Source organism: Apis cerana, linkage group LG1 (assembly GCF_029169275.1).
Source record: "Apis cerana isolate GH-2021 linkage group LG1, AcerK_1.0, whole genome shotgun sequence".
In the NCBI taxonomy this organism is placed as follows: domain Eukaryota; kingdom Metazoa; phylum Arthropoda; class Insecta; order Hymenoptera; family Apidae; genus Apis; species Apis cerana.
The window spans coordinates 13,606,234-13,621,489 of NC_083852.1; the positions used below are offsets into that span (position 1 = coordinate 13,606,234).

General features: G+C 20.3%; 1 protein-coding gene across 2 annotated transcripts; it reads left to right on the forward strand.

Annotated features, from left to right (window-relative positions):
- The first annotated feature begins 870 nt into the window (after positions 1–870).
- LOC107994044 (uncharacterized) lies at positions 871–15,127 on the forward strand. Of its 2 annotated transcripts, XM_017050783.3 has the most exons (14): positions 871–1,173; positions 1,773–1,828; positions 2,927–3,027; positions 3,389–3,521; positions 3,635–3,702; positions 3,782–4,042; positions 4,168–4,270; positions 5,442–5,572; positions 5,643–5,892; positions 5,960–6,027; positions 6,110–6,184; positions 9,659–10,027; positions 10,112–10,369; positions 10,552–15,127. In XM_017050783.3, exons 1-14 carry the CDS (start codon positions 1,081–1,083, stop codon positions 10,668–10,670), a joined length of 2,085 nt encoding a protein of 694 aa, XP_016906272.2. In that variant the 5' UTR covers positions 871–1,080; the 3' UTR covers positions 10,671–15,127. The 2 variants fall into 2 exon arrangements, with proteins under 2 accessions (XP_016906272.2, XP_016906273.2); XM_017050784.3 differs by lacking the exons at positions 871–1,173; positions 1,773–1,828 and adding an exon at positions 2,074–2,336.
- The last annotated feature ends 129 nt before the right edge of the window (positions 15,128–15,256 follow it).

Here is a 15,256-nt window from a genome sequence, read left to right on the forward strand (position 1 = left end):
CTGTATAATATATCTCAATTTTGAATCTTATATGAGAAAAAAAAAATTAAAATTATTTTATCTTAAAATCAATAATTATAAGTAATTATAATAATATATATTATAATCATAAATATATATATATTTTTCTAGATATTATTTTTTACTATTTTTTTTAAACTAAAATAAATTATAAAGAAATAGATTATCAACATTTCAATTAAAAATTTCATTTTTTCGAAATGATTAAATTTATATTTAATTTTATGTAATTTCGAAGATATATATTGTAATAAGCATATTTAAAATTATTTGTAATGTTTAAAATTATAAAAATAAAATAAAAATTAACAAATATAATAAAGCAAAATAAAATTTATATTTTTAAATAATTAATAATTAAATTGTAATTAATTAAAAAATAATTAAATTAAATTGTCATAAATATTTAGAATATTTTGAAAGTAAAAAATTTTTTTTTAATTTTCATTTTAATTTTTGTCAAATGTATGACAGATAATTTTGTCTTTACTTCAAGATAATTATCTGAAATTGTGTTTATAAATATATATATTTAGAATTCCATATGCCAGTTCTTTTATATGTTCTTTTTTCTATGTTGGTATTGAAACATTCTATGTTGGTATTGAAAATTCCTAGTCTATTAAAATGATATAATTCATATGTTTACTTTGTTTTATAATTTATAATTTAAAAACATGGTATTATTTGTTTTTCGTAAAAATATTATAAATTACTTTCATATTTCATAAATATATGCTATTTAAGAAAATATAATAATACTAAAAACTGATATTCAAGTTTTTTTATTCATTACTTAAACAAAAAAAGTGTGATATACAAATTGAATAATAAAGCAATATTTCGTAATTAATAAACATTTTTGCAATTAATTTCAAAATAATAAAGAAAAAAACGAAAGTTAAAAGGAAAAAAATAAAAAATAAGAAAATGAAAAAAAAGGAAAAGGAAAAGAAAAAAAATAAATATAAAATATAATTTAAAAAAGATACTAAAATTTTAATATTTTGCTACACACTAGTTTTGTGGTACATAGACAAACAGACTATAAATCTAGCAATGCATACTGGTTCTACAGCATTATATCGCACTAGTAAGAATAGTTGCAGTGGCGTTCCGTTTGCTGCCTATAAGTCGCCATTGTTTCTTAAAGTGAGCAAATGAATAAACGAACAAAGAGACTAAAGTCAACGTACAATAGTGAATATTGTATTTCTTTATCAATAAAAACTGATCAAGAATTAGGAATAATAAAGAGCATCTTTTATACTTTAAATTTTATATTATTTTCTTATTCATTTATGTAGAATTAAAAAATCGACAAAAGAATTTAGAAATCGCATTTTGAAGATAGAAAATACATTCAATATTTATTTCTTAATTAGTGATAAGCTTTCATAATTTCTGCAGTGGTAATAATGGTGCTAAGTGTTGTGTTCTTCCATGCTAGAATCAGTGAAAAAAAAATCATAATAAATAATCCAATTGTATTTAATGCATTTTTTTGATTGCTGATTAATTGAATTAATTATCGCGGGAAAAACTTTTAACAATTAAAAAAGTCAAATTTCTTGTGATCATTCTGTATTTTTTTTCTTTTTTTAAAAATTATTGTTTACATAGTAAAAAAATTTTGTAATTATTATTTATTATTGTTATATTATAATCTGTTTGAACGAAATTCGAACAATTTTTTTTTATATCTAAAAATTGAATTTTCATTTTTTGGAACATCATGTGATACTTTTTAGACTTTGCTATTTGCTTCCTCCATCATTTTCGCGTTTGTGATGATCAATATAAAAAGGTTAGTATTGCTAATACTAATAATAAAAATAATAAATTTAATTATTAAATTAATTATAAAAATTTGAATTATCTTGTTTTTTCAAATAAATTTAATTAAATTGGGATGGATATATATTCTAATATTAATATAAATTCAATTAAACATATTTTGATAGATATAACAATAATATATGTTATGATAATGTTTTTTTAGAAATACAATATAAAAATTAAAAAGAATAGAGAAATTATATTTTTTAATCTTTAGATTAAAATATTTGATTTTTTAATCTTTAGAGACAATAAACAAAACTAATAAAATTTGACATTTAGAGTTATTGGTATGCGCAGATCCATTCCGTGCATCGTTCGAATAGAATATGAAAAGATATACAATTCGCGGTAAAGAAAATATTGAACGAAACCAATTGAGACACGTGTACTTTGCTAAATAATGCATTATTCTCAGAAGTTTTTCCTATATCTGTCAAATTCTTTACATACATTCTTTTCAATCATTGATAATTGTAATAAACATTTTCTTATATTTATTTCATCATTTTCATGATTTTATTTCATCATTCATGATTTTTTTATTTCAAAAAAGTATATGAGTAATGTATTTAAATTGTGATATTGTGGAAAGTTTACAAGAACGATAATCATATTAATAATTTAAAATATATATAAAATAATATATATATATATTTAATATATATATTTAATATTTATATATATATTTAAAAATAGATAATATATATTTTTATAAATAGATGAAATCATTGTTTGTTGTATATTTAATAATTATTTTTATAATTATAATAATAATAATATATTTAATATATATTTAAAAATAGATAATATATATTTTTATAAATAGATGAAATCATTGTTTGTTGTATATATATTATTATCATTTTATAATATTTTAATCTTTTATATAATATACTTCTAACTTAAATTATATTATAGAAAAAATTTTTTGTGGATGAATAAATAAAAATAATTAAATTATTTTATAATAATAGCAAATAAAAGCAATAATAATAATAACAATAACAAATTATTTATTGTCTATTATGTTCAATTATTTATAATATCTATTTTATTATTTCAGAATGCAAGAATTTTTTTTATATCGAGAAAAACGTCTTTGCTATATGACAACAATGTTAATATTATTGCTATTATATCTAAGTGATGTCCATCTTGCAAATGGTAAGTGTATATATAGAAATTATTTATATCAAATAAAATGTAAAGCAAATTTTATGAATCAAAAAGGAATATTATGTTTTATTGAATTACAGAAAAATAATTAATCCTGTTTTTATAATCTTATATAATAGAATAATTTATTTTTCTTTTTTATAAGTTATTATATAATAATATGTGAAATTATATGTTTGATAATATATTAGGACAATAGAATACCATTAAAAATTTCAAATTTCTATTTAATAGAAATATAATGATATTTGATTAAATTGTATTTTTATTTTTGAAGAAGTTAAATATTTATAAAAAAATTTACAATTAAAATGACATTAAAGAAATAATTGAAAAAATAATGTCTTAGGCTCATGCGAGTTTCCTATTGCATGGACTGGAGAATGGTATCAGTATGGAAAACCAGTATCAATTACTGTAAATGCAACATTTTTGGGTGAAAGGATGTGTGTAGAACGGTCAGAACATTCTTATATTGTATAGTAAGTATTGCAATAACAATATTTTTGAGAATAGATAAATAGAAAAAGATTAATATACAAGATACAAACAAAATTGCAAAACAAAATTATATAATTATTATATAATATTTCAGCGGTGATAATTGCTATTATTGTATAATTGTTAATGATCGACATGAGAATGTGATTCAATTTCGTGAAGGTTAGTCCAAATTTGCAAGAAATATATGTATTATAATTTAATATTTTGTTTCTCAAATATAATTTATTTCTTCTGTCAGGATGGTGCAATGCTGAACAAACCACTTTGGATGATATGTGCTCAAATACAATTAAATCCGATGATACTTTATATTCAATGTTTCGTGTTAATTCCAAACCAATACCCTGCCCTTTCAGTGGACCATCATTTACATTTACCTATGATAAAGGTTTTGGTGAATGCGCAATGCCTATTAGTCTTGGAGAGAAATGCACTGATGAAAGTAAATTGCTTCTTAAATATCAGGCTTGTCCAGACATTGAACGAAGTGAAAGTAACAGTAAGTTCAATGTTATTGTTATAAATTGATGATTGAATGTGAATTATTATTATAAAAATAAATTTTTTGAATAAGTATGTTTTTATATTATTTTTGTTGATAAATGCATTTTTTTCATATTTTAGCGGAAGAATTACAATGTCTTGCTGTATGGAACGATGGTCGTAATAAATATCTTGTTGGAACGTTGAAAGGAAGAAGTATATCGGGTGCTGAAAAAACATATAGGTACATACTATATATAGGATAGACCAAGACAAATTGATATAGCAAAATTATTTGCACATTTTATATATATAATTTATTATAGATATATATTAATATATATTATACATATTTTATACTACATGTATACATACATATATATATATGTATATATATAGCATAAAAATATACTATATATATAGTTTTAATATTTATATAAAAATATATAGATATATATTTTTTATTTAATTGCTGTTTATAATAGAATGTCATTATTACAATCGTTTTCATTTTTATGGAAAAAAATTTTTGTCGATTTTTCTGTTTAGACATATTATATAAAATTTTATACTTCAAATTATTCTACTTTTTACATTGAATTATTTGAAAATAAATTTTTTTTTTATTTTATTTATATATATTCATATTTTTTTATGAAGATATTTTTATGTAATAACTTTCTGTGGGGCATATTGATATATCTTCTTTGAAGTATGTTGTATCAATTTGTTCCAATTATCTCTAATTAGATTTTTTCTTTTTTTTCTAGAAAAATGGTTCACAATTATATAAAGAATATTGTGATGAAATATTCTAAGATATTTTTGACAAAGCTTGTACTACAAAAGAAGGTTCATTATCAAAATGCAAATATATATAAAACATAAGATGATTTTATTAAGGCATATTAATAAAAAAAATAGGAATCCTGATGTAAAAAAAATAAATTACTCAAAATATTATCAAATTTTAAATAATAATTTAGAACAAATTATAATTATATTATAATCAACATGACTGAAGTAATATATTTTAAGTAATAAAAATAGTTATTAAGTGATGGAATAATAACAAGATATTTTATATATATATTAATATTTAATAACAGAGCAGTATCAACTTGTCCTGCTATGGGGTAAGTTGATGCATTTTGATTTCATTAAATAAAAGTTTCCTAATTTATTTTATATGTATTTTCTTAAATATTCACTTATATAGAAGAGCCAATATTTTAACATATTTTTTATTAGGCAATTAATTTAAGAAATTAAACAAAAATTGAAAAAATTAAACTGAGAAATGTATCAACTTGTCTCGGTCTTTCCTATATGCATGTGTATTATTAGTCATTATTAATATAACAAAAATTGGTTTTTATATTCAGTATCAATTTTTTTTATTTTTTTTCAATCAGATGTTTTCTGTATGAAGAGAAAACACATCATCAGGGGAAAGTAGTTTATTTACTTGCTCAATCAGGTGAGCCAACTTGTAACGGCTTAACTACTGTTTCTGAAGGATCACCAACTATAAAACTTACAAAAGGTATGTAAAATTTGGTATGCAAAAATTTTTAAATTTGATCAAGAATTTTAATTTTTTATATTATATATAGTTGATAAAGAGCACAACAGATGTAAATATCCTTCATGGATTACTGAACATCATGACTGGCGTTCTTTAGATGGTACTAAAATTTATCATTTCACAAATAAAAATGCAACACTTAAAATTAAAATACAAAAAGTTGATGGAGATATGTTTCATGAAGAAAAGATAGTCTGTCATAATTTAGAAAAATTATATCCGACAGAAAATTCACAAGGATATAAAGTAAAGTTAATCGCTCATGTTACTAGTGGATGGTAAGTAGTGATTATAGCATGTTAGAGATCTGAAACTATAATATATAATAAGAATACTCTATTACAGTGATATTGGTTATGTTTGTATGATATTTCACAAAAGAGATCATCACATTATAGAATTACAACAATCAAGTAAGTTCAACTTGATATTTTATTTTTTGAATATTCAAACTATATTTATTACTTTATTATTTCAAATATTAAATATTTTTAGATCAAAAAGCTATAATGCCAGATGAAGCATGTTCTCTTATAGATACATCTACAATGCCATATACCACTTTAATAAGTAAGTAACTTGAAATTTAAAATAAGAGCATATCTCTTAAAATCATGTTTTAAGGTATTTAAAGTTTTTATAAAATTGTCATATTTATGATAATCTTAAAAAATAAATAGAATTTTATTTTTAATATAAAAAAAAAATAATAAAAAAAAAATTTTCATTTTGATAAAAAATAATAAAATTTCTAAATCATTTTAAAAAATGATTTTGGTCACGCTTTCTCTGAATATTGAATTTTTTTATAATCTCAAAATTTTATCTCATTTTTTATTAAAACTATTATATATTATGTATATATAATATCTTCCTAAATTCACATTTAAATAAATATAATATAATAAAAATATACTATTCATAAAAATGTGGGATATCTATGGAGGATTCTAAATATCAAAAAGTTCATATGTACATATATTCGAAAAGATTTAAATAACGATATAAGCATTTTAAATTTATATTATTTATTTATAAGCATTTTAAATTTATATTAGATAGAATGGAAATGCTCAATTAAGTGTGCAGTAATACTGTACTGCAATGTCATTTGCATAACACAGTCCTTTAATGAAAGTAAATACATTGATATTTTTTTATATATAAATTATTCTGAATTTTTTATTATTTTTTAATTTCAATGTAATGTAATATATAATGTACGTAAATACCATAATATATAATAATTAACTATGCAACATTTTTATATCGTTTTAAAAAAATTTTAATTATACAAATCGAAATCTATGTAACTTGTTATTTACTTCGGACAAATTATAGCAAATTCCACATTATGTGATATACATACACACAATTCGACATTTATATGTGATGATATTTTAAAATTATAAATAAATCATTGTATTAAATTCAATCTACACTACCGAAATCTAAATACAAGTAAATCAAAGCTTATTCATAAAATTTCGAATTAGAAAGATTGATTGTTTTTATACGCATAATTGTTCTTTGATTATTTTTACATATATCTGAAGTATTAAAAATATTTCGATTTAAATTTCAGATTGTTAAACATGATTTAATGAAATTATTGACAAATCTTCATCTTTATTTCATTTATATTCAATATTTCTTGTGCAAAAAGAAGTAATCGATTTAAATATCACATATCTATATAAAAAATATATTCATATAGCAATTGTTTTTTTATACTATGAATGAATATTACGAATTCATTAATTTTTTTTTATATTTTTATTTCTTATTTATATGAACGAATAAAGATCAGAACAAAGCAACATTTTAGCAATAGGAAATTGTTGATTTATATTTTTTATAAATACTTTTGTATTTAATAAACATAAGATTCGATTTCGAATATTATTATCTCATTTTTTCTTTCTATTTAGATATTTTTTTCTAATGTTCACAATCAGCGTTCAATTGTTAGCAACGCTATTTTGGTAATACATTGTCGTATCGCGAAGTTCGTAAGTTCAGAGTTGATCAAATAATGCATATTTAAATATAATAAAATCTAAAGTTCAAAATAAAGTTTTAATGAAATGATAAAATATAATATAAAATTAAAAGTATGTAAAAATATTTATATAAAATTAAATTATACAATAATAAATAATAATCAATTACGACAGAATTACCGAAATAATTTTATTTAAAAAAGTTAATGTGAATAGTGAATAAAAAAAAATATCGCTAATATGCAAAATTAAAAATAGTGAAAATGCAATGCTTTATATGATTTTTTTAGTGGATATAAAACGCGGTAATAATATATGATTAAAATATAGATATTAAATTTTAACTATTTTTTTCTGTTTAATAATTTTATATTGAAATAAAAAATATTGAATTCGAATAGATATGAATTCGAAATAGAGATAAAGATTTTTCAATTGATCTGTAAAATCTATTAAATTGACTCAAGTATCATTAGTTTATTGTACATATGAATAGAAGCAAATTTGTAATTTGCAATTGAATATTTAAAAAAACACATTCAATCTTTCTAATCTGATCTTATGGAAATTTTGATTTGCTTTTATGGATTTCGCTAAATAAGCAAGTTATTGAGTGTCATACAATAATTCAACTATGGATTTAAATAAAATGATGTATATGTTAATATTCTGAAATTTATTCGAGATAAATTTTTGTTAAATAAGAAGTACTCAGAAGTAATTCAGAAAATTCAGAATTATATGTAAAAGAATATCAGTTTATTAATTTTTATTGAAAGATTCCGCTATACGATACTAACGTGCATTAGGTTGAGTATTCTCACTCTTTCGCTATCTCACTATATTTTAATACAAATTTAAAATATTTATAATTCGTTTATTAAATTTTATCGGACATATATCTATATGAACTTTTTTCATCGTTTTGAAATATAGAACTCATCCTGTGAAAGTGATCCTTATTTTTATAAACCTTGTATATAAGAATTTTTGAAAATATTTATATTTAAATAAAACAAGTATAAAAAAAAAGATTATATTTGTAGTTTAATTTAATACTAAATTATATATTTAATACTAATATTAATTATAAGTGATGCTAATTATATTTAATGCTAATTTTAATATTAATTATAAGTAAAAAAAATATTAAAATTTTATTATTATTAATTTTTAATTTTTATAATATTAAAATATTTTTTCTATCTAGAAATGATAATAACTAGTTAACTGTGGAATCTAGTTTTAAAATCTTTCACATAATGCTTAATTATAATTAAAGAATAACGAATATAGACGTTGAAGGCAGCAAATGCTCTTATTATAAATTTTATGAAAAGAATGAAGTAAAACAAAAAAGGATTACATTTTTATTCGATAAAAAATTGAGAATTCATTGTTGAAAATATTATTATTAAAAACTTAAAAATTAGAAAATAATAAAAATCAAATTAATAGAAAATCATAAGAAAAATTAAAAATAATAAATAATAAGAAATTCAGTTGATTTCATTATAATATTTTTAGTACCACAAAATGACACTTCACATGCGCCAATATTGTAATATTTTATAGATTTCATTTTTTAAGCAGATGGCATCATCGAAATAGATTTTTTGATAATGTATAAAGTTGAGGTATAATCAATATACCAAATATTTTTTTATAAAATACATAGCAATTTTATTGATAATATAAAGAAAACGTACCACTAAATGTTATATTTATGTTTACTTCTTAATGAAATCAGAAGTTTTTATAAATAATATAATAATTTTTTATTACAATGTCATATTACATAAATGTTATATTACATATATAATAACATAAATGTTATATTACATATATAATATTAACAGTTATATGTACTACTGATAATTTAAAGCATGTACATATAATAAGATCAATAGATCATAAAAATGTAATAATTGAAAAAAGGGAATCTCAAGGAACACTTTTATTCAAAGAATTGCTCAATTTCAGTTATATGAATCAATTTCAGTTACAAAATATAACATATATAAATTGATTATTATAATAGGTTCTTCATTACGTCAAAGAAAATGTCCTAATCCTGGACGATACATTATACTTGGACCATTTGATATATCTACTTCGTTTCGCCAACAACATCATAATGAAAGACATTCTAGAGTTATTAAAAGAAGAACTTGGCATGAAGAATTACCTCAAAAAGAATTACACGAACAATATCAACAAATTCATCATCACCATCATCATCATCATCATCATCATCAACAACAACAACAACAACAACAACAACAACAATATGAAGGAGAACAACATCAACAAAGAGGAGATTGTAAGAGTACCAATGTTCAAATAGGTTGTGTTTCATCAAATCAGACAGAAATTGTTATTGGAAAAACATGTGATACTGAAGAAGCAAGTAAGCATTCTTTATATTATACTTTTTATTATTTTTTATTTATACGAATTTTAAATATGAAAAAATGGGTAAATTTTGTTGTAGCATATTATTGTCATGGCAGTTGGAAAGAAAAAGATACTTGGTACACAATAGTATCATTGAAAACCAATCAAGCTTCTTTAAGTTTTGGACAAACTTTTTGTTTCTCTATGCGATTTAGTAATAATATAGAAAAAACCATGACTGCAAGAGCAATAAAAACAAAACTCTCTGAACAACAACTTTGGTTAACTAAATTAGATCGGATTTGTCGCAGAGATCAAGTTGAAGATGCACGATCTTATACACTTATTAATCAAGGTATTTCAAACGAAAAATGTAAATTTTTTTTTCTTATTTTTCTTTTATTTTCAGCTCTTTTTAAGTTTTTTTTTTCATATATTACTTTGTTGTATTTATAAAATATATTGCTTTGTGAAATATTTATTGCGATATAAAACATTTTAAACTATTTAATAATAATTTTATCATTACTATTTCAGGCGTTTGTGAAGACGTGGAAAAAGCCTATTCCAGTTTAGCATCACTTTTTTCTAATTCTAGAATCTTATATATCGCAGTTATAGGAAATTATGTTGCATACATATTTTTATTAAGATGATATGCCACTTCCACATAAATTGATATTTTTAATGGAATTTTTTTTTGTTTTATTATTATAATTTTTCTTCTTTTCTTATTATTATTAATATTATTATTATTATAATTATATTATTAATATTAATATTAATATTAATATTAATATTATTGTTATTATTATTATTATTATTATTATTATTATTATTATTATTATTATTATTATTATTATTATTATTATTATTATTATTATTATTATTATTAAGCATATGGATTTAACTAAACACAGAAAATGATCAACAAACTCCTATTATTTTTTAATTTTAATAAAATCATAAATGAATAATTTAATTTAATTGATTAAGCTTAACAATTCGTGACATATCAGGTGTTAATTTATAATTATTATTAATATTTTAATTTTTATGATATTCGATCGTAATTAATAGCTTTTTTTACATTTAATTATTTTATTTCTTCTTTTAAGAATAAAAGAAAATTTTTGCAGTTTAGTATATATGTATGTATGTATGTTTGTATGTTACACACACACACACACACACATTACATATATGAGAGATCTTTGGGTTCTAAATTTCAAAACGATGAAAAAAGTTCATATAGATAAATGTCCGATAAAGTTTAATAAACAAATTATAAATATTTTAAATTTGTATTAAAATATAGTGAGATGGCGAAAGAGTGAGAATACTCAGCCTAATGCATGTTAGTATCGTATAGCGGAATCTTTCAATAAAAATTAATAAATTGATATTCTTTTATATATAATTCTGAATTTTCTAAATTTCAGTATATGGTAATATTATTAAATACTTCTTATTTACAAAGATCTTTATTCGTTCATATAAATAAGAAATAAAAATATAAAAAAAAAAATTAATGAATTCGTAATATTCATTCATAATATAAAAAAACAATTGCTATATGAATATATTTTTTTATATGGATATGTGATATTTAAATCGATTACTTCTTTTTACACAAGAAATATTGAATATAAATGAAATAAAGATGAAGATTTGTCAATAATTTCATTAAATCATGTTTAACAATCTGAAATTTAAATCGAAATATTTTTAATACTTCAAATATATGTCAAAAATAATCAAAGAACAATTATGCGTATAAAAATAATCAATCTTTCTAATTCGAAATTTTATGAATAAGCTTTGATTTACTTGTATTTAAATTTCGATAGTATAGATTGAATATAATACAATGATTTATCTATAATTTTAAAATATCATCACGTAATGTCGAATATTGTGTGTATGTGTATCACATAATGTGGAATTTGCTATAATTTTTCCGAAGTAAATAACAAATTACATAAATTTCGATTTGTATAATTAAAATTTTTTTTAAAACGATATAAAAATGTTGCATAGTTAATTATTATATATTATGATATTTACATACATTATATATTGCATTACATTGAAATTAAAAAATAATAAAAAATTCAGAATAATTTATATATAAAAAAATATCAATGTATTTACTTTCATTAAAGGACTGTGTTATGCAAATGACATTGCAGTACAGTATTACTGTATATTACTGCACACTTAATTGAGCATTTCCATTCTCTCTAATATAAATTTAAAATACTTATAACTCGTTATTTAAATCTTTTCGAATATATGTACATATGAACTTTTTGATATTTAGAATCCATCCTAGGTATCCCACATTTTTTTAAACACTATACAATTGTATTCTTTCTTATTTTATTATTATATTAATCAATTTTTATTATCGTACTTATACTGATTGCTAATTGTTGATATAACTGAGGACTAATTCTATGTCAAAAAATAAATCGAAATTATAGAATAAAATTTTACGCTTGTTTTCTAATTGTTGTTTAAAAAATCAATTTTAAATATTCAAAACATAGTCAAATGACATGTATTCGGCGAATATTTAAAATGAGTTTTATATAATAGAAAACAAAATCTGATATAAAAAAATTTCATTCTCTATTTTCGATTTATTTTTTTTATGTAGAATCATAAAAAATTTTTTTAATTATGACATAGTTATGCAGAACCATATATATGTTGATTCCGATATAGATAGGGATGTACTTAGATCTTAGATTTTAGATCTTATGCCCGTCCGTTTTATATAATGGTCGAGATTTTGCCCGAGAATATCTATTTACATCCTATAAATCTATCCTATAAATCTGTATATTTGCACTTGTATTTTTTATATAAGTATTGTATATGTTGAAATCGAGCGAAAGATTTGCTCATATATTAAGAAACCACAGGTATTAATTTCTGTTTAAGGATAAAAACAACGATACCTCGATCGTTTTTTTGTGAGACCGAAATTTAAGATTAAAGCATATAGTATCATATTGTCAACTGACAAGATATTATGCACCTGCTTTTTTGTAAATATAAGCAGGGTATAATGAAGTAAGACCATGTTCGATTCATCATGAACAAAATTAATGTAATCCTATCACTGCTAATTTGATTAATTTAATGCGTAACAATTACAGTAAGAAAGAAAATACCTTTTACCTCTTAACATTTTGTATATAATAATTTAAACATTGTATAAAGACTTTTAAAAAAAGTATGGATTTTTCCACTTACATAGTCATTTATCATAGTTAAATATCGAATGTTACTTTAAAAGAGATTTTTTATCATGTTCATTTATAAATCGAAAAGAATAATAATAGAGGAAGAGTAACAGTCGATTAATGCATTTCGAAATATGGAAAATAATGCATATGGTCTAATGCGATTAAAATTCATAAAAATATAATTAAAATATAAACTGGAATTACATCGGCAATCTATGATGCTCTTGTTTTTTTTTATATATTGATAACGTGTACGTATTGTGCCTAATCAAAAATCATTTTTCTTCGATTAGTAACAGATTTTCTTACAATAAGATTATTTATTAATCTCATTGTATTTTCAACTATTTGTTATTGTTTATAAATGAAAATAGAGTGTAATTATGCGGAATTTAAGAATAAACGCGTGTAAACAAAAAAGAAAAATATATATATATATATATATATACATACGATATGCACGCATTTATATATACTCTCAGATACATATATACGTATACACAACATGCATATAATATATTATTATATAATATATATTATATTATATTATATAATAATATATACTAATTATATTTACAATATATTATATTATATTATAAACAATTGAGACTGTTCTGAAATTCGTATAATATTCAAGTACGATAATGTGCTGGTTCTAATCCGTAAGATAGACAAATTTTTAAGATAAATTCTTATTTTTATACGCATAAAAGTATCGTTCCAAACTCGATCCTTATTCTTCGCCATATATTTATATTTACTTTTTTATTTGATTTATTTTACCTTATTTATTTATTTTTTTAATGAACTCAAAATTTATTTGTATTTCACTAAGTTCCTGATATGTTACGTACTCATTTTATAGAAATTAAGCACTTTATCGTGCATTTTATTAATCTTAATTTGATCTATTTTATAAAACAATTTAACATATTTTCATAATTATTAATGATCATACCTTTTTTTATATATACATGAATAAAATAAATGAAAGAAAATTATTGTTGTTGTTGTGGAATGAGTATTGATAAATCACGTAAAAATTAGTAAAATTAATATTAATCAAGTTAGAATTTAAATATTATAAATTTAATGTACATGAAATTTTTATACTTTCTATGTAAATAAAATTCAACGTAAGTATAGAGAAAAATACTCATGATTCAAATAATAATTTTTTAGAAAAAATTATTAATGTATATTATACTTACGTATGTAATTTTGTTACATTTTTTATATTGATTGTATGTATCTATTAATTTGAATATAAAATTAAAAAAAACAATAATATGTATACTTAAAGATAAGTAATATGATACTTAAGATATTTAAGAACCATGATTTTTTTATTTATTAAAATAATATCACCGCAACAACGACGATGGTGATGATAAGAATAATGACAGCGAAAATAAAATTGAAGATGAAAGCAAGAAGCATATAAGATTTTAACTTTTAAAAACTTAGGTATTATTTATGTTACAAATGTTAAAATAAGCGAATGTATTCTATTGAAAATGGATCGATTATATAATAAGTATTATAATAAAAGATAAATACAATTGTGACAGTATATTAGACAATATATATTGTTTAATATGTATATACAATTGCTTTTTTTTTTAAATAAAAAATCGATGAAAATACGAAAAAAAATTATTGCGAAATAATATAATGTATTTCGATTGTAAGAATAAGTAAAAAAAGATAGAGATGATTTATGATTTAATGATCTACAATATCGTCACTTTTGCTTTGTAAAGATTTCTGATCAATATTCTATAACTATATGTAATATTTATTATTATATTTTGAATATGAGAAAATATACGTCTATTATACTATCTATAAAGAGATCTATGCATATTTTATTTTACACGTAAATAAATACAAACATTTATATAAATGTACAAATAATTATTATTATGTGTAAAAAAAATATATCGTTATATATATCGTTTAATTAAAATGCAATATTGCATGTG

What these genes read in the sequence shown, in the direction of transcription:
- LOC107994044 (XM_017050783.3), top strand. Translation starts at nt 1,081, where the DNA reads ATGCATACTGGTTCTACAGCATTATATCGCACTAGTAAGAATAGTTGC. An exon ending in AGTCGCCATTGTTTCTTAAA is followed by an intron (nt 1,174 to 1,772) that starts GTGAGCAAATGA and finishes GATACTTTTTAG; the next exon opens with ACTTTGCTATTTGCTTCCTC. An exon ending in AACTATAAAACTTACAAAAG is followed by an intron (nt 5,573 to 5,642) that starts GTATGTAAAATT and finishes TATTATATATAG; the next exon opens with TTGATAAAGAGCACAACAGA.